Source organism: Pseudophryne corroboree, chromosome 8 (genome assembly GCF_028390025.1).
Source record: "Pseudophryne corroboree isolate aPseCor3 chromosome 8, aPseCor3.hap2, whole genome shotgun sequence".
In the NCBI taxonomy this organism is placed as follows: Eukaryota; Metazoa; Chordata; class Amphibia; order Anura; family Myobatrachidae; genus Pseudophryne; species Pseudophryne corroboree.
The window spans coordinates 268,115,787-268,140,808 of record NC_086451.1 but is presented as its reverse complement, the minus strand read 5'-3'; the positions used below and the strand labels follow the sequence as shown (position 1 = coordinate 268,140,808).

General features: G+C 46.2%; 1 protein-coding gene across 3 annotated transcripts in view; it reads left to right on the top strand.

Moving 5' to 3' along the window:
• The window catches only part of ZBTB33 (zinc finger and BTB domain containing 33), a 45,246-nt gene extending 31,469 nt beyond the window's left edge, over positions 1-13,777 (top strand). For all 3 annotated transcript variants that reach the window (XM_063937237.1, XM_063937235.1, XM_063937236.1), the window contains one exon: positions 7,363-13,777. In XM_063937237.1, coding sequence (XP_063793307.1) covers positions 7,365-9,443 — 2,079 coding nt within the window. In that variant the 5' untranslated portion in view covers positions 7,363-7,364 and the 3' untranslated portion in view covers positions 9,444-13,777. The remainder of the gene's footprint in view (positions 1-7,362) is intronic.
• Positions 13,778-25,022: the final 11,245 nt, after the last annotated feature.

Here is a 25,022-nt window from a genome sequence, read left to right as displayed (position 1 = left end):
GTCATCTAAACACCTGAGCTGCTGTCTGTGAAAGCTTTTATTTCTCCTATTGGCCAATATCCTGTACTCGTGATGCACTAGATACTTGTGACAGGCAGTGTTATCAGGGCAGTATGGCTAACTTTATTGCGTGTAACTGGCAGGATAAATGAAATCTACATTTGTTAATGTATATTTCTCTAACATCCTAGTGGATGCTGGGGACTCCGTAAGGACCATGGGGATAGACGGGCTCCGCAGGAGACAGGGCACTTTAAGAAAGAATTTGGATTCTGGTGTGTTCTGGCTCCTCCCTCTATGTCCCTCCTCCAGACCTTAGTTTGAATCTGTGCCCGGACGAGCTGGGTGCTACTTAGTGAGCTCTCCTGAGCTTGCTATAAGAAAGTATTTTGTTGGTTTTTTTTTTCTTATTTTCAGGGAGATCTGCTGGCAACAGACTCCCTGCATCGTGGGACTGAGGGAAGAGAAGCAGCCCTACTCTCTGAGGATAGGTCCTGCTTCTTAGGCTACTGGACACCATTAGCTCCAGAGGGATCGTACACAGGATCTCACCCTTTGTCGTCCGATCACGGAGCCGCGCCGCCGTCCCCCTCGCAGAGCCGGAAGACAGAAGCCGGGTGAAAGAAGCAAGAAGACTTCGAAATCGGCTGCAGAAGACTCCAGTCTTCAAACTGAGGTAGCGCACAGCACTGCAGCTGTGCGCCATTGCTCCCACACTACACCCACATACTCCGGTCACTGTAGGGTGCAGGGCGCAGGGGGGGGGGGCGCCCTGGGCAGCAATTAGGACCTCTTGGCAAAAGTGGGCATATATACAGTTAGGCACTGTATATATGCATGAGCCCCCGCCATTATATTATACAGAAACGCGGGACAGAAGCCTGCCGCTGAGGGGGCGGGGCTTCTTCCTCAGCACTCACCAGCGCCATTTTTTCTCCACAGCTCCGCTGAGAGGAAGCTCCCCAGGCTCTCCCCTGCAGATACACGGTAGAAGAGGGTAAAAAGAGAGGGGGGGCACATAATTAGGCGCAAAAATCAATATAAACAGCAGCTACTGGGTTAACATTAAGTTACTGTGTTATTCCTGGGTTAATAGCGCTGGGGTGTGTGCTGGCATACTCTCTCTCTGTCTCTTCAAAGGGCCTTATGGGGGAATTGTCTTCAGATGAGCATTCCCTGAGTGTGTGGTGTGTCGGTACGTGTGTGTCGACATGTCTGAGGTAAAAGGCTCCCCTAAGGAGGAGATGGAGCAAATATGTGTGTGAGAGGGTGTCTCCGTCGACACCTGTTTAGATATGTGTAATTAAGTGCTAAGGTAAATTTATTGCACAAAAGATTAGAGAATAGACAGGGAATCTACCCATGTCTGTCCCTATGTCGCAGAGACCTTCAGAGTCTCTCAATGATCACTATCCAAAATAATAGACACTGATATCGACACGGAGTCTGACTCCAGTGTCGACTACGATAATGCAAAGTTACAGCCAAAATGGCAGAAAAGTATTCAATATATGATTATTGTAATAAAAGATGATTTGCATATCACTGATGACTCATCTGTCCCTGACACAAGGGTACACATGTTTAAGGGGAAGAAAGCTGAGGTAAATTTCCCTCCTCTCATGAGGAAAAAGAGCGGGAATCTCCAGACAAGAGACTGCAGTTTCCCACAAAGAATTCTCAGGGAGTATCCTTTCCCCACTAGGGCCAGGATACGATGGGAATCTTCCCCTAGGGTGTCACGTTTGCCCAAAAGGTAGCCCTGACGTAACAGCTATTCTCAGGGATCCTGCAGATAGCGTGCACATTCTGGTACACTAAGACCGGCGATTGTGTCGGCATGGGTTTATAGCGCTGTGGCAGCGTGGACAGGTACCTTATCAGCAGAGATTGAGACCCTAGAATGTATATATAGAGATATATATATTAAAGATGCTGTCTTAAGAGATAGATAGATAGATATATATATCTATCTATCTATCTCTATATCTATCTATCTATCTAACATGCCCAAAGAGACATGAGTCTACTGGGTTCTAGAGTCAAAGCTATGTCGATTTCTGCTTGACGTGTCCTGTAGAATATGCAATGGACAGGTGATGCCGACTTAAGAGGCATATGGAAGGCTGAGGATTGTGTGGAGAAGGGTTCTCGGACCTGGTCTCCACAGCTATAGCTGGTAATTCTGATATTTTTCCTTATATTCCTGCACAGCCTAGGAAAGCACGACATTATCAAATGCAGCCTTTCGAACAAAGAAACAAGAAAGTCCGAGGTGCGTCCTTTCTTGCCAGAGGCGGGGGCAGAGGAAAGAAGCTGCACAACACAGCTAGTTCCCGGGAACAGAAGTCCTCCCCGGCCTCTACAAAATCCACCGCATGTCGCTGGGGCTCCACAGGCGGAGCTAGGCCCGGTGGGGGCACGCCTTCGTAAGTTCAGCCACAAGTGGGTTCACTCCCTGTTAGATCCCTGGGCAATAGATATTGTGTCTCAGGGATACAAGCTGGACTTTGAGGAGATGCCCCCTCACCGACGGCCCTGCCGGCTTCCCCCCACGAGAGGGAAACAGTGTTAACTGCAATTCACAAATTGTATCTTCAACAGGTGGTGGTCAAGGTTCCCCTCCTTCAACAAGGAGGGGGTTATTATTCGACCATGTTGTAGTCCCGAAACCAGACGGTTCGGTCAGACCCATATTGAATTTAAAATCCCTGAACATATACCTGAAAAGGTTCAAGTTCAAGATGGAATCGCTAAGAGCGGTCATTGCAAGCCTGAAAGGGGGAGATTTTATGGTGACTCTGGACATAAAGGATGCATACCTTCATGTCCTCATTTATCCACCTAATCAGGCGTACCTCAGAATTGTGGTACGGGATTGTCATTACCAATTTCAGACGTTGCCGTTTGGTCTCTCCACGGCCCCGAGAACACCAAGGTAATGGCAGAAATGATGGTGCTCCTGCGGAAGCAATGTGTCACTATTATCACGTACTTGGACGATCTCCTCATAAAAGCGAGATCAAGAGAGCAGTTGCTGAACAGCGTATCACTTTCTCTGGAAGTGTAACGGCAACACGGCTGGATTCTATATATTCCAAAGTCGCAGTTGGTTCCTACAGCTCATCTGCCTCTCCTAGGCATGATCCTAGACACAGACCAGAAAAGGGTTTATCTCCCGATAGAGAGAGCTCAGGAGCTCGTGACACTGGTCAGGAATCTATTAAAACCAAAACAGGTGTCAGTGCATCACTGCACTCGAGTCCTGGGAAGGATGGTGGCATCATACGAGGCCATTTCCTTCGGCAGGTTCCATGCGAGGACCTTCCAATGGGACTTACTGGACAAGTGGTTCAGATCACATCTTCAGATGCATCGGTTAATCACCCGATCCCCCAGGGCCAGGGTGTCTCTCCTGTGGTGGCTGCAGAGTGCGCACCTTCTCGAAGGTCGCAGATTCGGCATTCAGGACTGGGTCCTGGTGACCACGGATGCAAGCCTCCGAGAGTGGGGGGCAGTCACACAGGGAAGAAATGTCCAAGGGCTGTGGTCAAGTCAGGAGACTTGCCTTCACATCAACATCCTGGAACTAAGGGCCATATACAACGCCCTACGTCAAGCGGAGTCCCTGCTTCGCGACCAACCGGTTCTGATTCAGTCAGACAACATCACCGCAGTGGCTCATGTAAACCGCCAAGGCGGCACAAGAAGCAGGGTGGCGATGGTAGAAGCCACCAGAATTCTTCGCTGGGCGGAGAATCACGTGCAAGCACTGTCAGCAGTGTTCATTCCGGGAGTGGACAACTGGGAAGCAGACTTCCTCAGCAGGCACGACCTCCACCCGGGAGAGTGGGGACTTAATCAAGAAGTCTTCACGCAGATTGCAAGTCGGTGGGAACTGCCACAGGTGGACATGATGGCATCCCGCCTCAACAAAAAGCTGCAGAGATATTGCGCCAGGTCAAGAAACCCTCAGGCGATAGCTGTGGACGCACTGGTGACACCGTGGGTGTTCCCGTCGGTCTATGTATTTCCTCCTCTTCCTCTCATACCCAAGGTGCTGAGAATCATAAGGAAAAGAGGAGTGAGAACAATACTCATTGTCCTGGATTGGCCAAGAAGGACTTGGTATCCAGATCTGCAAGAAATGCTCACAGAGGACCCGTGGCCTCTGCCTCTAGGACAGGACTTGTGCAACAGGGGCCCTGTCTGTTCCAAGACTTGCCGCGGCAGCGTTTGACGGCATGGCGGTTGAACGCCGGATCCTAGCAGAAAAAGGCATTCCGGATGAGGTCATTCCTACGCTAATAGAGGCTAGGAAGGATGTGACGGCTCAACATTTATCACCGTATATGGCGAAAATATGTGGCTTGGTGTGAGGCCAGGAATGCCCCTACGGAGGAATTCCAGCTGGGCCTTTTCCTTCACTTCTTACAGTCTGGAGTGACTTGGGGCCTTAAATTGGGTTCCATTAAGGTTCAGATTTCGGCCTTATCCATTTTCTTTCAAAAAGAACTGGCTTCTCTGCCTGAAGTTCAGACGTTTGTAAAGGGAGTGCTGCATATTCAGCCCCCTTTTGTGCCTCCAGTGGCACCTTGGGAGCTTAACGTGGTGTTGAGTTTCCTGAAATCACACTGGTTTGAACCACTCAAAACGGTGGAAGTAAAATATCTCACGTGGTAGGTGGTCATGCTATTAGCCTTGGCTTCGCCTAGGCGTGTGTCAGAATTGGCGGCTTTGTCACATAAAAGCCCTTATCTGGTTTTCCATGCGGATAGAACAGAATTGCGGACCCGCCCACAATTTCTGCCGAAAGTGGTTTCATCCTTTCATATAAACCAACCTATTGTGGTGCCTGTGGCTACTACTGACTTGGAGGATTCCGAGTCACTGGATGTAGTCTTTGAAGGTTTATGTAGCCAGAACGGCTAAGGTCAGGAAAACAGAATCTTTGTTTATCCTGTATGCTTCCAACAAGCTTGGGGCGCCTGCTTCAAAGCAAACTATTGCTCGCTGGATCTGTAACACGATTCAGCAGGCTCATTCTGCGGCTGGGTTGCCGCTGCCTAAATCAGTTAAGGCCCATTCCACAAGGAAGGTGGGCTCTTCTTGGGCGGCTGCCCGAGGGGTCTCGGCATTACAGCTTTGCCGAGCGGCTACTTGGTCGGGTTCAAACACCTTTGCAAAGTTCTACAAGTTTGATAACCTGGCTGAGGAGGACCTTGTGTTTGCTCATTCGGTGCTGCAGAGTCATCCGCACTCTCCCGCCAGTTTGGGAGCTTTGGTATAATCCCCATGGTCCTTACGGAGTCCCCAGCATCCACTAGGACGTTAGAGAAAATAAGATTTTACTTACCGGTAAATCTATTTCTCGTAGTCCGTAGTGGATGCTGGGCGCCCGTCCCAAGTGCAGACTTCTTCTGCAATACTTGTATATAGTTATTGCTTAAATAAGGGTTATGTTATGGTTGCATCAGGGTTGATCTGATGCTCCGTTGTTGTTCATACTGTTAACTGGGTATGTTTATCACAAGTTATACGGTGTGATTGGTGTGACTGGTATGAGTCTTGCCCTGGATTCCAAAATCCTTTCCTTGTACTGTCAGCTCTTCCGGGCACAGTTTCTCTAACTGAGGTCTAGAGGAGGGACATAGAGGGAGGAGCCAGAACACACCAGAATCCAAATTCTTTCTTAAAGTGCCCTGTCTCCTGCGGAGCCCGTCTATCCCCATGGTCCTTACGGAGTCCCCAGCATCCACTACGGACTACGAGAAATAGATTTACCGGCTAGTAAAATCTTATTATATTTCACACTAGAATACATTCATTTTTTCCCTCAAAATTCTACACACAATACCCCATAATGACAATGTGTAAAAAGTGTTTTTGAGATTTTTGCAAATTTATTTAAAAAACAAACAAACTGAGAAATCACATGTACATAAGTATTCACAGCCTTTGCTCAATACTTTGATGCACCTTTGGCAGCAATTACAGCCTCAAGTCTTTTTGAATATGATGCCACAAGCTTGGCACACCTATCTTTGGGTGGTTTCGCCCATTCCTCTTTGCAGCACCTTTCAAGCTCCATCAGGTTGGATGGGAAGCGTCAGTGCACAGCCATTTTCAGATCGCTCCAGAAATGTTCAATCAGATTAAAGTCTGGGCTCTGGCTGGGCCACTCAAGGACATTCACAGAGTTGTCCTGAAGCCACTACTTTGATATCTTGGCTGTGTGCTTAGGGTCGTTGTCCTACTGAAAGATGAAGTGTCGCCCCAGTCTGAGGTCAAGAGCGCGCTGGAGCAGGTTTTCATCCAGCATGTCTCTGTACATTGCTGCATTCATCTTTCCTTCTATCCTGACTAGTCTCCCAGTTCCTGCCGCTGAAAAACATCAATCTTCAAAAACATAAAAAGAGTTCAATCTTTGTCTCATCAGACCAGAGAATTTTGTTTCTCATGATCTGACAGTCCTTTAGGTGCATTTTGGCTAACTCCAGACGGGATGCCATGTGCTTTCTACTAAGGAGAGGCTTCCGTCTGGCCACTCTACCATACAGGCCTGATTAGTGGATTGCTGCAGAGATGGTTGTCCTTCTGAAAGGTTCTCCTCTCTCCACAGAGGAATGCTGTAGGTCTGACAGAGTGACCATCGGGTTCTTGGTCACCTCCCTGACTAGTGCCCTTCTCCCCCACCCCCTCGATCGGTCAGTTTAGATGGCTGGCCACTCTAGGAAGAGTCCTTGTGGTTCCGAACTTATTCCATTTACGGATGATGGAGGCCACTGTGCTCCATTGGGACCTTCAAAGCAGCAGATATTTTTCTGTACCCTTCCCCAAGTTTGTGCCTCGAGACAATCCTGTCTCAGAGGTCTACAGACAATTCCTTTGACTTCATGCTTTGTTTGTGCTAAGACATGCACTGTCAAGTGTGGTGCCTTTATATAGACAGGTGTGTGCCATTCCAAATTATGTTCAATCAACCACAGGTGGACTCCAATTAAGCTGTAGGAACGTCTCAAGGATGATCAGTGGAAACAGGATTCACCTGAGCTCAATTTTGAGCTTCATGGCAAAGGCTGTGAATACTTATGTACATGTAATTTCTTGTTTTTTTATTTTTAATAAATTTGCAAAAATCTAAAAAAAAAATTCACGTTGTCATTATGGGGTATTGTGTGTAGAATTTTGAGGGAAAAAATGAATTTCTTCCAGTTTTGAATAAGGCTGTAACATAAAAAAAAAGTGAAGCGCTGTCAATACTTTCCGGATGCACTGTATATATTGAGAGAAGCTTATTTTTAAAATGTTTTTGCAGTTCTGTTTATGTTCACTGATTAGGTTTTTTTGTATTTATTGCAGACATGGAGGCAAAAAAATTGATAACTGCAACAGATACCCAATACTCTGGCAGCTTACTACAGGCTTTGAATGACCAACGACTGCAGGGGTTGTACTGTGATGTCACCGTCATAATTGAAGACCGAAAATTCAGAGCTCACAAAAATATTCTTTCTGCCTGCAGCACATACTTCCACCAACTGTTCAGTGTTGCTGGACCAGTAGTGGAACTGAATTTTATCAGAGCTGAAATCTTTGCAGAAATCCTTAACTATATTTACAGCGCCAAAATTGTCCGTGTGAAATGTGATATGCTGGAAGAGCTGATAAAGTCTGGAAAATTGCTAGGGGTCCCTTTCATAGCAGAGCTTGGTATACCGTTGTCACAAGTGAAGAGCATTTCTGGTGGAGTTAAGGAGAACAGTCCTGATGCCCAGCCTAATACTGATCAGAAAGCACGAGAGCCAGCTAAAAACACAGCGCCTCCTACATCAAGCTCAGCAGTGCCTAAAGCTGGGAACTCTGCAATGCCAGTAATTTCAGAAGCATTTTCCTTATCATCCTCTAAAGAATCCAAGACTGAAATTGAAGATTCAATGGCTGACGAGTCCGATGACAAGTCTGACGATGAGTCCGATGATGATGTGATCTTTTGTTCAGAGACTGTGCAGGCCAAACCAGTGACTTCAGAAAAGAAAGAGTCTGTGCAGCCCCCAGCTGTCTCTGCTAATGACCAAGTACCCGACGCAAAGAAAGCTACACCACCTAGTCAGCCACAGCAGTTTATCCAAAACACTAAGCCTCAGTCCCAATCCCCTTTGAAAAACATTGCTCCTGCTCCAAAAGTCACAGCACCTGTTGCACCCGATGATACAAATTCAAATCTGCCATCTCCAAATCCTCCTGCAAATGGGTCTTTTGCCCCTTCTGCTCCACAAGTCCCAGTCACCGCCATTGTTCCTGTCCAGCATTCCCAAAACGCCTCCTCTTCTGCTGCAACCATACCAGTTCAAAAGAATGTTCCCCCTGTCGTAAATCAAAATTTACCAAAACTACAACCGATCGGTATTGTTCAGCCCAAAACAGAACTAATATTAGATGGGAATTGCATGTCTACTCCGGTTTCTTCAGTAATATCTTTGGGACAGCATACGATCACACACAAAAATGTTTCGTTTGATGGAGTGCAGAAAAAACAAGTGGTTACCTTTAGCCATGGATCTTCTTCAAAACCAGGTGAATTCAAGATTAAAATTGCAGATGTTAATTCTGGAAGTAGTAAGGAATCCCATTTGTCATCAGAGCCTCGTCGCATAATGGATGGTAAAAAAATAATTACGTTAGACACAGCATCTGAAATAGAAGGGCTATCAACAGGGTGCAAAGTTTATGCAAACATTGGTGAGGATACCTATGACATTGTCATCCCCATCAAGGAAGAAGATGAAGAAGAAGGGTTAGTTAAACTGGATGAAGACGGGTTCCCTAACCGGAAACGAATGAAATTGAAACATGATGATCACTATGAGCTTATCGTGGACGGAAGAGTCTATTATATTTGCATTGTATGCAAACGATCCTATGTTTGTCTAACCAGTTTACGAAGACATTTTAATGTTCACTCCTGGGAAAAAAAATACCCTTGTCGTTACTGTGAGCGAGTTTTCCCCCTTGCGGAATACCGCACAAAGCACGAAATACATCACACAGGTGAAAGAAGATACCAGTGCTTGACTTGTGGTAGTTCTTTTATTAACTACCAGGTCATGGCTTCACACATTAGATCAGTTCATAGCATGGACCCTGCTGGAGATTCAAAGCTTTACCGTCTAAATCCATGTAAGACATTACAGATTAGGCAGTATGCATACATATCTGATAATACCAACAATGTTCCTGTTATCAACGATGGTGGAATTGTCTATGACATTGACCCAGATAAATCTGAGCCAGCGTCTGCCGAAAACAACAACTCGAACGATGGACCAAAGCCTGTAAACTGGGACGATATCTTCCTTCAGCAGTCCAGCCAGAACATGTTTAAACCAACCACATCTGAGGGCAGTACTGAATTTGAATTTGTTATACCGGAATCCTATTAAATCACTTACAAATTAAAATACAATAAAATAGGAACATACTGTACATGACTTTCAGGTGAACATCTGTCGTTTTTTGTTTTTTTTTATAAAGTTAGAATAGCCTATGGAAAGGCATTGTTTTAACTTACAACCAGTATGTGAGGGCATCTTCTCAGCATTTACTTGAACATCTGATTGAACAGAATTTATTTACAAAGAGCCTTCAAATTGTTAGTTTTGGTGATAATGATATTGTGCTAGATAATTACACCCAAACCTTGCTAGTTTAATAATGTACACATTTATAATATGCCAGTGAGTTTGTAAGTATGCATGGATTAGGGACACTTACCAATACTGTATGTATGTTTGCACTTTAAAATCCAGTCTTCAATTTGGCATTATTTTGGTAATGGTGTAGACAGGTAAGCTTATTCAGTTGTCTGATTTGCAAAATAAGAGTCTGCTGAAAGCGAAGGGTCAATAATCTGTGCTCCTCTCCCTTTTTACGGCAGATGTGAGGCAAGGCAGTTGTAGCTTTATGAAAGATGTATGCTCTATTTCCCATCATTCTTGAAAGTGCATTATTACTTTTGTTGCACTAAATAATTGACTCTTTAAATATCTAGTTCAGTTTTGTTTTGTGTTTTGAATAAAGAAAGGAGAAACCGCAAGAAAATCTATTATTGTGTAAGATGAAGGGGGGAATTCAATTAGCCACGTTAAATTACCACGGCTAATTAGTCCCCGGGGGGCTAATTCAAGTGGCCCCAATAGCCGGCAGCTTCAGGGATTGTTTCTCCTCTGCCAGGGGCAGGAGGAAAAAAAAAATCTCAGATCTTGATGTGTTTTTCATTTGAAACCGGGTCAGCGCACACACAAAATAAACTGGCTGCAGTTAAAATTGCCGTATACCACCATCAGCCAATAAATCGCTGTAAAGTCTTGGTGGGTTTTTTTTTAGGGAGACTTTACCGCATTCATTGAATTCCTCCCTAAATCTAATTGAACGTTTATTTTGTAGCCTAGTTTACTTTGTCATGATGCCCCTTCTTTCCTATGTTGGACCTTTCTACAGACTGCTGATTCGTGCCACTGTTTTTGTTGGGTTGGTTTTTTTTTATCAATGTATTTAGTCTGTTACTAAATGCTCCTTATTGACGGCTGAAAAGGGACAACCTAACAGTAACATTCTCTATTTTCCAATTAAATTAAACTGCTAATATACAGTTTTAGTTTTGTAAATTTTTTTTTTTTTTTAAAGCCGCAATTTCATAACAAAAATCTGGTGTTTTTATTTCTTTCTAGAACACAAATCGCTGAGGCAGACTATAAGACTAATGCTGGTTTATACCATTTTCCTTGATTTATTTCTTCAGGCAACTTAATAATTTATACTTTTGTGGTGTCATGTACTACTGTGGCACATGTTGTGTGGAGCATAGAGGCGTTGGAACGATTCTGATCTCGGTGTGTACTGTATTATCCTCCTGCCTCTGCCTTCCCATGACAGGCTAAAGGGCCCTACACATTGACCGATCCGCCGTCGAGCTGCCCGACGGCGGATACGGCCAACGGGTGACCCGGCGGCGGGGGGGGGGGCAGTGTCGGAAGTGAAGTTTCTTTCCCCCCCGTCACCTGGCTCCATTGAAGTGCAGGCAAACATGGACGAGATCGTCAATATTGGCCTGCATGCACAGCTGACGAGGCACCAGCGATGAACGAGCGCGGGGCCGCGCATCATTCATCGCTGGTGACTCCACACTCAAAGATATGAACGGTATCTTGTTCAATAATGAACGAGATCGTTCATATCTTTGAGGATTATCGACCAGTGTGTAGGGCCTATAACATCAGTGAGCCTGTGTGTGACTAGCATCCATACTGGATGTCCGTCCAAAGAGATTTAGAAAAATGGTTTCTAGAAGAGCAGCTATAAATATTTCATTCTTAAAAGGTGCTTAACTTACTATTGAAAGAAGAAAAAATAAACTCTGTGAGATTGCTTTAATTATGTTCTCCTTTTAACATGAACTGACATTTTACACACATTTAAATATGTATTCTGATCCTTTCACTGCATTCATCTAAATAGAGTGCTAATAAAATGCTTTTTAGCTGGTGCTGTGGATGTACAGAGAGGATATTTAAAGAAGTTCTATAACTACTATATATTAACGTTATTAACACTCCCAAATATATATGCAGAAGTTCATGGAAAACTATTGGAAACAAGTTTTCAAGTGTGAGAGAGTTGTGTGTACATGTACCATATTTCTGATTTGTAACCCTGCATACTCTCATCACAATGCAGTTATCTTACCTCTATTAACTAACAAGCTCAAATGCATTTTATTAGAACTTTTACATATATATTTGTCATTGTTGCAAGATGCCTTCCCATATTGGATCAACCCCCATTTCATATTAAGTAGTTCTTAATGTATATTAAATTATGTTTCCACTACCTGAATTTTTTTATTTTATTTTTTTGTTTGTTTTTTAAACTTCTCGTTTTCCCCCATTTATATGTAGGCTTGTGGATTCCAGTATTTTTACACACCGTTCCTTTTAACACTAGTCCTAGATATAAATATAATTTATCTTTACCCAACAGTTCACTGGTAGGAGTTGGGTTTCCCAATCTTGCAGAATGTCTAAGTAGTCCAGCATTCCTTTTTCATGCTTGGTGTAAATGATCTGAAAGATAAAAAAAAAATGTTCATAGAATACTGGGATTGTTGTAGCTAGCATAGAACAGTAGGATGGGATTTTTTTTTAAAGACTTGATAAAATGGTAAGATTTGTTATAATACTATGCTTGTTTTTTTATGTGTGGTAATGCCATTGTAGATACTTGCCGATGTACAAACATTAGGCACAAGTATCTGTATACATAACTGTAAGCTACAATAAAGGATAATGGCTGCCTTTAATTAGTGGAATAGAGGACTCCGCTAAACAATATGTCAGGGGAGGTGTTGAGGGTGGGGAAACTGTAAAACAAAATACAGAGTTTGGTTTATAACACTGTAACAGATTGGGAAACTTGTCAGAAAACTCCAAAGAGCAAATACAATGAAGCAATGTTCTTACTCCCAGGTTTAATAAAAGTGTAATGTATTCTTATACTGGGAGATTGAGTCTTGCGAGATCCTAGATCTTGGGATTTTTACATCTCTAATACACTGTACTCATACGCGAGCAAACCTTGTATGACACTGTAGAAGTAGCTGTTAGTGTGTAGTTATTGGAGGCATGCTGATCATGTCCTTATGGGGGGGGGGGGGGGACAAGTCTATCTTCTTTGAAACTTCATTTTTAAGTTTTTTTTATTTAAAAGTGACTATTTCTACAGAAGGAGTTGTTCACTAGTTGTGGATGGGAGCTCATATGTGTCCTTTTGTAATGATAACCGACTAAGCTTATTTGTTGCTAAGCCAAGCAAAACTTCAGAAAAGTACTATTTTGCCCTCATGGACTTGTCAGTATAAAGTTTCCTAGTTTACGATGTGTAAAGCTTTTTGAGTTTACGCTTAAACCTTTGTGGCGATGAGAAACATGGTAAAAAGTCTTCCCTTTTGAAACTGGTAGAACATGTACTTTATGTAAAGTATATTGGTGTGCCAGGGGATTATTGTGTATTAAATACCAGGTAGGATATTGGCGTAGGCTCTGTAACTTGTGCAACATAGACATCTCTCCTCAAGGCAAACGGACTGGAAGTGGTGGCAAGATTACCATTAGATAGCCATATCTCATAGACTCTTGGAGGCGCCTAACAGCATGGAATTCAGTTATGCAACCCTTTCATGCAATATTTATTTGGCCCGTTGTACTTACTGAATGTTAATATTCAAAACTTAAATATATTAATGCTAAATTGTGGGTAAGTAAATGCAGCTGCAAGTCCATTAACCATTGCACAACTTTCCTTTTTCTTACTTGCTAACACACTGAAACTAATGTTAAGTTTCAAGCGAAAGTGCAGATCTTTTCTTTCTCAGTCCTTTCATAAGGCTTCTCAGCATAGCATTCCAATCTGAATAATATGTAAAGAAATAAAATGGTGTCAACATGCCTGGTTGCTCGTTATAGTGTCATTACCGGTCATGGAATGCAAATAACCGCTGTATGTATGTCATTAAGAAGTTGGGTTGTATATCTTTTATTCTCTAATGATCGCATTCTGAAATGGTTCATTTGTACCAATAATGTTGTGTGTATATATTATACTTGTACAGCTTTTCCTTAACTTTTTTTTTAAGTCGTGTGCTACTTTCCACTAACTAATACTTGAGCCTTTAGACTTTAGAGCTTTCTATGGCAAACCAATAAACATTTTTCAATCTTGATTGTGTAACATTTATTTATAAAGTATCATGAAGAAGAGGTATCGCCTCCCATTTCAAAGTATTCCCTGGATACATCCTGTAATACAGTTGTATATATCACAGTTGAATGATATCACATAATAGATTTAAGTGACTCAGGTGTGTTATGAGCATACTAGGCCCGGTAACAGGAAGCAGAGTATCTTTGTTTCTGTTTGAATTTAGATACCTTTTGCCATATTCTGGGGAAAATCTTGGATGGGGGGATTCCGTATAATTTACTGGTGGCCGACGGCGGCATCCCAGCCGCCAGTATGCTGGCAACAGGGCGAGTGCAAAGAGTCCCCTTGCGGGCTCGCCATGTTGCGGGCGTGGTGGCTCGCCACAAGTTCCTTACCCACTCTATGGGTGTCGTGGACATGGGAGTAGCGCCGGTATTCCGGCGTCTGTATCTTGACCACCGGCAAATTAAACAAATCCCCCCCCCAGGGTTAGGAAGTCTGTTTAGGTCATTTGGTAACTTGTCATGATAGTATTTGGAGGACCGAAAAAGTGAACTTAATGTCTAGACTTCAGGGACAACCAGGTTAAATAAGAGATTCTGTTAAAATATTGTGGGGTGGGGTGGGGGGGGTCTGTTCAAAACAAAATACCAGATTGAGCTGCAAAGTATTATTCTTGCTATTTTGCATTTGAGTGACTTTACGATAAAGACATGACTCAGTCTGTGATCAATCCAAATGGGTGCATGTTTATTGAATTAAATTTGCACACATTACATGAATGCGTGCACATGAGAAATTCAAGATCCAATTGGAAATGCTAATTTACAGTGTCGTGGTAAGGTTGTGTGACTTTTCTAGTAAATGTACCCTGGGAGAAGTACACGAAAAAGTGGGGAAATTATCCTGCCCCCCCCCCCCCCCCCCCCCCCCCCCCCCCCCAAAAAAAAAGGGACACCAAAGGTAGCAAGACCATATAGAAGTCTGTTAGTGGTCATAAATAAAGTACTGTAGCTTTTTAAAAGGGGAAGCGGTTAAAATACAGTTAGTTGGGATCCCGGCAGTCACAATGCCAACACCGGAATCCCGGCTAGAGGTGAAATGTAATGACACCCATAGAGGAAGAACATAACTGGATAGGCAGTTTACGGGGCGAGCGTAACGGAGCCCCTTGCGGGCTCTGTGGTCCCCGTTAGTCGGCATGTTCAGGAGCTGAGATGGAGGTGTCGGTATTGTGACACCGCCGGTCACATAACTACATCTCAATATAACCTGTGGCGGCCACCGTGCCTGCAACGTGGTGAGTGCAGTGAGCCCGCAAGGGGCTTTCTAGCACTCGCCCCGCTGCAGGCATACTGGCCGGGATGCTGTTGTCGATATCTTGACAGCCAGCAAGGCCCCCCTGGTCCAGGGGGCCCATGTGCACCATGCACTTTGCACCCATTATAGATATGCCAGTGAACCAGGGTTGGATCTAGAGCTTGAGAGCTGAAACCAGAAATGTAACAAATTGAGATTTAAATCTCTCCACCTAAGCACTGATATAGGGGCTTACCAAATAGGGTCAGACTTCTGTGTAACAGCTCACTTCCAGCAATCTCAGCTCCCGATTCATAGTGTGGTTCAGTGTCAAAGCTTTGTCAAAACCTAGAAATAATGCAGAAGACAGCTTGTCCACGCTACATTCCACCATAAACGTCCAAGATCACTGTGTAATGGTTTGGTTGAAATTAAAATGGACAAAGGAAATTTGTTTTGTCAAATCTGGTGATTTGGAAAAGGAGCACCTCACCACTACTGGATAATATAGGAAATAAAAAGAGCAGGCTACAATATGAAACAATGCTTCTATAGCCATAGCTGGGTTTCAGGTTGACTTGCCATTTTCCATGACTTGAGGGCTTAAACATGCAGTTGTACGGTGAATCAGCCAGTGAATGAACATTTTCAGGTTCAAAGTATTAAAGGAAGATTAATCCATTCACACCCCAAAGCATTTTCTGTCCTGACGTACAGTAACAGCTGTTTTTCTAGCATCCATATTGGGGGAAACTAGTACGATGGGTATAGATGGGGTCCAAAGGAGCCAGTGCACTTTAAATTTCTCTTACGTCCTAGAGGATGCTGGGGACTCCGTAAGGACCATGGGGTATAGACGGGCTCCGCAGGAGACCTGACTTTAGATGGGTGTGAACTGGCTCCTCCCTCTATGCCCCTCCTCCAGACCTCAGTTAGATCCTGTGCCCAGAGGAGACTGGATGCACTGCAGGGGAGCTCTACTGAGTTTCTCTGAAAAGACTTTTGTTAGGTTTTTTTTATTTTCAGGGAGCACTGCTGGCAACAGGCTCCCTGCTTTGTGGGACTGGAAAGACCTACTTTACTGATAGGCTCTGCTTCTTAGGCTACTGGACACCATTAGCTCCAGAGGGTCGGAACACAGGTGTTGTCCTCGCTGTTCGTCCCGGAGCCGCGCCACCGTCCTCACAGAGCTGGAAGATAGAAGCCAGGTAAGTATATGAAGTAAGAAGACAACAACAGCGGCAGAAGACTTCAGTTCTTCAGAGAGGTACAGAGCAGCGGTCACGCTGTGCGCCATTGCTCCCACACACAGGCACAGCAAGGGCGCAGGGGGGGCGCCCTGGGCAGCAATAATTACCTCACATAACACTGGCACCATTGTTAGATACTGCGGAGACAGTATATTATAAAACCCCCGCCAGTATAAAAAAAATAAGCGGGACCGAAGCCCGCCGTTGAGGGGGCGGGGCTTGATCCTCCAGCACTAACCAGCGCCATTTTCTGCAGAGAAGCTGCTCCCGGACTCTCCCCTGCTGAACCAAGTAACGGGACAAAAAACGAGGGGGGGGGGGCACATTTATTTGGCGCAAATCAAATATATAAAAAAGCGCTGTATAGGCTGGGACTGTGTTTTCAGTGTCTAGTGGCGCTGGGTGTGTGCTGGCATACTTTCTGTCTCTCCAAAGGGCCTTATTGGGGGGGCTGTCCCCATATTCATAAATCCCAGTGTGTGTGGGTGTCAGTACGTGTGTGTCGACATGTTTGAAGTGGAAGGCTCGTCTAGGGAGGATACAGAGCAGATGGTGGTGTCTCCGACACCTGATTGGTTGGACATGTGGAATGTGTTAAATGCTAATGTGACTTTATTACATAAGAGATTGGACAAAGCAGAGTCCAAGGACAAAGCAGGGAGTTAATCCATGGCTTTGACTGTGTCACAAGACCCTTCAGGGTACTATAAACGTCCCTTTTCCCAGGTAGCAGACACTGATACCGACACGGATTCTGACTCTAGTGTCGACTATGATGATGCGAGGTTGCACCCAAGAGTGGCCAAGAGTATTCAATATATTATTATTGCAATAAAAGATGTATTACATATCACAGAGGACCCTTCTGTCCCTGACACGAGGGTCTGCATGTTTAAGGGAAAGAAACCTGAGGTAACGTTTCCCCCATCTCATGAGCTGAACGCTTTATTTGAAAAGGCTTGGGAAACTCCAGACAAGAGACTGCAGGTTCCCAAGAGAATTATTATGGCGTATCCTTTCCCCTCAAAGGACAGGTTATGGTGGGAATCCTCGCCCACGGTGGACAAGGCCTTGACGCGCTCATCCAAAAAGGTGGCGCCACCGTCCCCAGACACGGCGGCCCTAAACGATCCTGCGGATCGCAGGCAGGAAACTACCTTAAATTCAATTTATGTGCATACAGGAGCCCTACTCAGGCCTGCAGTAGCGTTGGCATGGGTTGGTAGCGCAATTACAGCATGGGTAGATAACTTGTCATCTGACATTGACACCTTAGATAAGGACAGTATTTTGTTGACCTTGGGTCACATTAAGGACGCAGCGTTATATATGAGAGAGGCTGCGAGAGATATTGGGCTGTTGGGTTCAAGAGCCAATGCCATGGCAGTTTCTGCTAGAAGGTCCCTGTGGACCCGTCAATGGACAGGTGATGCTGATTCAAAGAGACATATGGAGGCTTTGCCTTACAAGGGTGAAGTTTTATTTGGGGAGGGCCTCATCGGACCTGGTTTCCACAGCTACCGCGGGTCAGTCTTCTTTTTTGCCTTATGTTCCCCCACAGCAAAAGAAAACACCTCTACCAGATGCAGTCCTTTCGGTCGCATAAGTTCAGAAAGGGTCGGGGCTCTTCCTTCCTCGCCAGAGGTAGAGGGAAAAGAACTCCAGCTACAGCTAGTTCCCAGGAACAAAAATCCGCCCCGGCCTCTACAAAATCCACCGCATTACGCTGGGGCTCCGCTGCGGGAGTCCGCACCAGTGGGGGCATGTCTTCGTCTCTTCAGCCAGGTCTGGGTTCAGTCGGATTTGGATCCTTGGGTGATCGAAAGTGTATCCCAAGGCTACAAACTGGAGTTCGAAGATGTGCCTCCACACCGATTTTTCAAATCGGCCTTGCCAGCTTCTCCCCCAGAGAGGGAAACCGTTTCAGCTGCCATTCAAAAACTGTGTCAACAGCAGGTGATTATCAAGGTTCCCCTAGGGCAACAGGGAAAAGGGTTTTATTCAACCCTGTTTGTGGTCCCGAAGCCGGATGGCTCGGTCAGACCAATTCTGGATCTAAAATCCCTAAACCTATATTTGAAAAGGTTCAAATTCAAGATGGAATCTCTCCGGGCAGTGATCTCCAGCCTCGAAGGGGGGATTTTATGGTGTCACTAGACATAAAGGATGCTTACCTTCATGTCCCCATATATCCTCCTCATCAGGCGTACCTGAGTTTCGCTGTACAGGATTGTCATTACCAGTTTCAGACGTTGCCGTTTGGGCTTTCCACGGCCCCGAGAATTTTCACCAAGGTGATGGTGGAAATGATGGTGCTCCTGCGCAAGCAGGGGGTCACAATTATCCCATTCTTGGACGATCTCCTGATAAAGGCAAGATCGAGAGATCAGTTACTAAAGAGCGTGTCTCTCTCCCTGAGAGTACTACAACAACACGGCTGGATTCTAAATCTACAGAGTTCGCAGTTGGTTCCGACAACTCGGCTGTCGTTTTTGGGCATGGTTCTGGACACAGAAAAAAAGAGGGTTTTTCTCCCAATGGAAAAAGCCCAGGAACTCCAGAGCATGGTCAAGGACCTGCTGAAACCAAAAAGAGTGTCAGTTCATCAATGCACTCGAGTATTGGGAAAAATGGTGGCAGCCTACGAGGCCATTCCGTTCGGCAGGTTCCATGCAAGAACTTTTCAGTGGGACCTTCTGGACAAGTGGTCAGGGTCCCATCTACAGATACATCAGAGGTTAAGTCTGTCCCCCAAGGCCAGGGTCTGTCTCCTGTGGTGGCTCCAGAGTGCTCACCTTCTAGAGGGTCGCAGGTTCGGCATTCAAGATTGGGTTCTTGTGACCACGGACGCGAGCCTCCGAGGATGGGGAGCTGTCACACAAGGAAGAAATTTTCAGGGAATATGGTCAAGCCAGGAGGCTTGTCTACACATCAATGTGCTGGATTTAAGGGCCATATACAACGGCCTGCAACAGGCGGAGAGTTATCTTCGCAACCTACTCGTTCTGATCCAAGCAGACAACGTCACAGCCGTGGCGCATGTAAACCGCCAGGGCAGGACAAGGAGCAGAGCAGCAATGGCAGAAGCCACCAGGATTCTTTGCTGGGCGGAAAATCATGTAAGCGCTCTGTCAGCTGTCTTCATTCCGGGAGTGGACAACTGGGAAGCAGACTTCCTCAGCAGACACGATCTCCATCCAGGAGAGTGGGGACTTCATCAAGAGGTCTTTGCAGAGATAACAAGTCGTTGGGGACTTCCTCAAATAGACATGATGGCGTCACGCCTCAACAAAAAGCTTCGGACGTATTGTTCCAGGTCAAGGGACCCTCAGGCGGTGGATGCACTAGTGACACCGTGGGGGTTTCAGTCTGTCTATGTGTTCCCTCCACTTCCACTTATCTCAAAAATATTGAGAATCATAAGACGAACAAGAGTGCAGACAATACTCATTGTTCCAGATTGGCCTCGAAGGGCCTGGTATTCAGATCTTCAGGTCATGATCATTGTTCCAGATTGGCCTCGAAGGGCCTGGTATTCAGATCTTCAGGTCATGATCGCGGAAGATCCATGGCCTCTTCCTCCCAGGGAGGACCTGTTGCAACAGGGGCCCTGTGTGTTCCAAGACTTACCGCGGTTACGTTTGACGGCATGGCGGTTGAACACCAAATCCTAGCTAGGAAAGGTATTCCGGGGGAAGTCATCCCTACTCTAATCAAGGCTAGGAAGGAGGTAACTGCGAAGCATTATCACCGTATCTGGAGGAAATATATTTCTTGGTGTGAGGCCAAGCATGCTCCTACGGAAGATTTTCAGCTGGGGCGTTTTCTCCACTTTCTACAGACAGGAGTGGATATGGGCCTTAAGTTAGGCTCCATTAAGGTGCAGATTTCGGCCTTATCTATATTCTTTCAGAAGGAATTGGCTTCTCTCCCAGAAGTCCAGACTTTTGTAAAGGGAGTGCTGCACATCAAACCTCCTTTTGTGCCCCCAGTGGCACCGTGGGACCTTAACGTGGTGTTACGGTTCCTTAAATCACACTGGTTTGAACCTCTTCAAACGGTGGAGTTAAAATTTCTCACTTGGAAAGTGGTCATGTTGTTGGCCTTGGCATCTGCGAGGCGGGTGTCCGAATTGGCGGCTTTGTCTCACAAGAGCCCCTATCTGATTTTCCATGTGGATCGAGCGGAGTTGAGAACTCGTCCTCAATTTCAACCTAAGGTGGTTTCGTCATTCCATATGAACCAACCTATTATGGTGCCTGTGGCTACGGGTGACTTGGAGGATTCCAAGTCCCTTGATGTAGTCAGGGCTTTAAAAATGTATGTAGCCAGGACGGCTCGAGTTAGGAAAACAGAGGCACTGTTTGTCCTGTATGCGGCCAACAAGGTTGGCGCGCCTGCTTCTAAACAGACTATTGCTCGCTGGATCTGTAACACGATTCAGCAGGCTCATTCTACGCTGGAATTGCCGTTACCAAATTCGGTAAAGGCCCATTCCACTAGGAAGGTGGGCTCTTCTTGGGCGGCTGCCCGAGGCTTCTCGGCATTACAGTTGTGCCGAGCAGCTACTTGGTCAGGTTCAAACGCTTTTGCAAAATTCTACAAGTTGCTACCCTGGCTGATGAGGGCCTCATGTTTGCTCAATCGGTGCTGCAGAGTCATCTGCACTCTCCCGCCCGGTCTGGAGCTTTGGTATAATCCCCATGGTCCTTACAGAGTCCCCAGCATCCTCTAGGACGTAAGAGAAAATAAGATTTTAAACCTACCGGTAAATCATTTTCTCCTAGTCCGTAGAGGATGCTGGGCGCCCGTCCCAGTGCGGACAATTTCTGCAAGGCTTGTATATAGTTGTTGCTTACATAAGGGTTATGTTACAGTTGTGATCAGTCTCTGGCTGATGCTGTTTTATTCATTCTGTTAACTGGTTTGGTATATTCCATGTTGTACGGTGTGTATGGTGTGGGCTGGTATGTATCTCGCCCTTAGATTAACAAAAATCCTTTCCTCGTACTGTCAGTCTCCTCTGTGCACAGTTCTTTAACTGAGGTCTGGAGGAGGGGCATAGAGGGAGGAGCCAGTTCACACCCATCTAAAGTTTTAGAGTGCCCATGTCTCCTGCGGAGCCCGTCTATACCCCATGGTCCTTACGGAGTTCCCAGCATCCTCTACGGATTAAGAGAAAAAGATTTACCGGTAGGTTTAAAATCTTATTTTCTTCAACTGGGTGTGCTGGCTCCTCCCCTCTATGCCTCCTCCCACAGGCAATTTAGAAAAAAGTGCCCTCAGGAGAGGATGCACACTCTTTTAGCCCCAGAGAGTTTTCTTCAATTTCATTAAAAACTTTTTTTGGTATGCTGCCTGGGCAACAGCGTACCTGTGCCGTGGCAGTAAGGGGGGGGTCACCGGCCTTGCGAGCTGCAGAGCCGCTTCCCCGCTGCAGTTCCACCGCCCTGAGGGGCTGTTTGTTCAGCAGGTCACTGCGCCTTGGCTGTCACAGCACGCTGCCTGAAGGTGACATCGGTGGTGAGTACACACAGAGGAGGGGTCCCCTGTTTAAAGTGTGGCTGACCACAGGTGCGGCGTACGGGACCCTTCCTGGGGGGTCCCGCTAGGATCCCCCGTGTGCACACTGGCACGAAACTGCTTAACTAAGCACTTGTGTGAGGTTTTAAGCTTATTTGGAGACTTTGCCAGTATAAATAATATGTACAGCTCTGGCGCCATTGGAGGGGGCGGAGCTTCCTCAGAGCGGGACCAGCGGCATTTTGGCGTCTTTCTCTGCTTACAGCAGCCATCAACAGCCAACACTCAGCGCTTCCTGCCTCACAGACACGCTGGAAACTGGTACAGGGTGTAGCTAAGGGGGAGAGCCGCTTGTGTACACTACCCTGAGCCTATTTAGGACTGCATTTTGTTAGTGTTACTGTGATTTACAGAGCTGACCGTCTCACTGGGGCTGTGCAGCTCAGGGTGTGCTGGTATTCTCCCTCTCTCTGTCTCCTCTCACATACAGTAGGGCAGGCTTTCATTATAACTGTGTATGTTGTACTTACTGCACAGCTTGTGCTTACCCATATTTCTCTGACGTCCTAGTGGATGCTGGGAACTCCGTAAGGACCATGGGGAATAGCGGGCTCCGAAGGAGGCTGGGCACTCTAGAAAGATTTATGACTACCTGGTGTGCACTGGCTCCTCCCACTATGACCCTCCTCCAAGCCTCAGTTAGATCTTGTGCCCGGCCGAGGTTGGATGCACACTAGGGGCTCTCCTGAGTCCTTAGAAAGAAAGTATAGATTTAGGTTTTTTATTTTCAGTGAGACATGCTGGCAACAGGCTCACTGCAGCGAGGGACTAAGGGGAGAAGAAGCGAACTCGCCTGCTTGCAGCCGGATTGGGCTTCTTAGGCTAATGGACACCATTAGCTCCAGAGGGATCGACCGCAGGCCCAGTCCTTGGTGTTCGGTCCCGGAGCCGCGCCGCCGTCCCCCTTACAGAGCCAGAAGCAAGAAGAGGTCCGGAAAAACGGCGGCAGAAGACATCAGTCTTCACCAAGGTAGCGCACAGCACTGCAGCTGTGCGCCATTGCTCCTCATACACACTTCACACTCCGGTCACTGAGGGTGCAGGGCGCTTGGGGGGGCGCCCTGAGCAGCAATAAAAACACCTTGGCTGGCAAAAATACCACAATATATAGCCCCAGAGGCTATATATGTGGTAAATACCCCTGCCAGAATCCAGAAAAAAGCGGGAGAATAGGCCGCGGAAAAGGGGCTGAGCTATCTCCCTCAGACACACTGGCGCCATTTTCTCTTCACAGTGCAACTGGAAGAAAGCTCCCCAGGCTCTCCCCTGTAGTTTTCAGGCTCAAAGGGTAAAAAAGAGAGGGGGGGCACTAAATTTAGGCGCAATATTGTATATACAAGCAGCTATGGGGGAAAATTCACTCAGTTATAGTGTTAATCCCCTCATTATATAGCGCTCTGGTGTGTGCTGGCATACTCTCTCTCTGTCTCCCCAAAGGGCTTTGTGGGTCCTGTCCTCAGTCAGAGCATTCCCTGTGTGTGTCGGTACAGCTGTGTCGACATGTTTGAGGAGGAGGCTTATATAGTGACGGAGCAGATGCCGATAAATGTGATGTCGCCCCCTGTGGGGCCGACACCAGAGTGGATGGTTAGGTAAAAGGTATTAACCGACAGTGTCAACTCCTTACATAAAAGGGTGGATGACGTAACAGCTGTGGGACAGCCGGCTTCTCAGCCCGTGTCTGCCCAGGCGTCTCAAAGGCCATCAGGGGCTCAAAAACGCCCGCTCATTCAGATGGCAGACACAGATGTCGACACGGAGTCTGACTCCAGTGTCGACAAGGTTGAGACATATACACAATCCACTAGGAACATCCGTGACTTGATCCCGGCAATAAAAATAATGTGTTACACATTTCTGACATTAACCTCTAAAAATGGGGTTTTTATGTTTGGGGAGAAAAAGCAGGCAGTGTTTTGTTCCCCCATCAGATGAATGAATGAAGTGTGTGAAAAGCGTGGGTTCCCCCTGATAAGAAACTGGTAATTTCTAAAAAGTTACTGATGGCGTACCTTTTCCCGCCAGAGGATAAGTTATGCTGGGAGATATCCCCTAGGGTGGATAAGGCGCTCACACGGTTGTCAAAATAGGTGGCACTGCCGTTTTAGGAACGGCCACTTTGAAGGTACCTGTTGATAAAAAGCAGGAGGCTATCCTGAAGTCTGTATTTACACACTCAGGTACTAGACTGAAACCTGCAGAGCGTGCTGCTGCAGCGTGGTCGGTGACCCTGTCAAACATACTAGTTTGCTAACATGAGAACATATTAAAGACGTCGTCTTATATATGAGGGATGCACAGAGGGATATTTTGCCGGCTGGCATCCAAAATGAATGTAATGTCCATTCTGTCAGGAGGGTATTAGAGACCTGTCCCTGGACAGGTGATGCTGACCTTAAAAGGTGCATAGAGATTCTGCCTTATAAGGGTGAGGAATTATTTGGGGATGGTCTCTGGGACCTCGTATCCGCAGCAACAGCTGGGAAGAAATATTCTTTCCTCAGTTTTCCTCACAGACTAAGAAAGCACTGTATTATCAGGTACAGTCCTTTCGGCTTCAGAAAAGCAAGCGGGTCAAAGGCGCTTCCTTTCTGTACAAAGACAAGGGAAGAGGGAAAAAGCTGCACCAGTCAGCCTGTTCCCAGAATCATAATTCTTCTCTCGCTTCCTCTGAGTCCACAGCATGACGCGGGGGCTCCACAGGTGTAGCCAGGTACGGTGGGGGGCCGTCTCAAAAGTTTCAGCGATCAGTGGGCTCGCTCACAGGTGGATCCCTGTTTCATTCAAGTAGTATTTCAGGGGTACAAGCTGGAATTCGAGATGTCTTCCCCCCGCCGTTTCCTCAAATATGCCTTGCCGACAACTCCCTCAGGCAGGGAGGCTGTGCTAGAGGCAATTAATAAGCTGTATTCCCAGCAGGTAATACTTAAGGTGCCCCTACTTCAACAAGGACGGGGTTACTATTCCACACGGTTGGGGTACCGAAACCGCATGGTTCGGTGTGACCCTTCTTTATATTTAAAATCCTTGAACACATGCATAAAAAAATTCAAGTTCAAGATGGAATCGCTCAGGGCGGTTATTGCAAGCCTGGACGAGGGGGATTACATGGTATCCCGGGACATCAAGGAT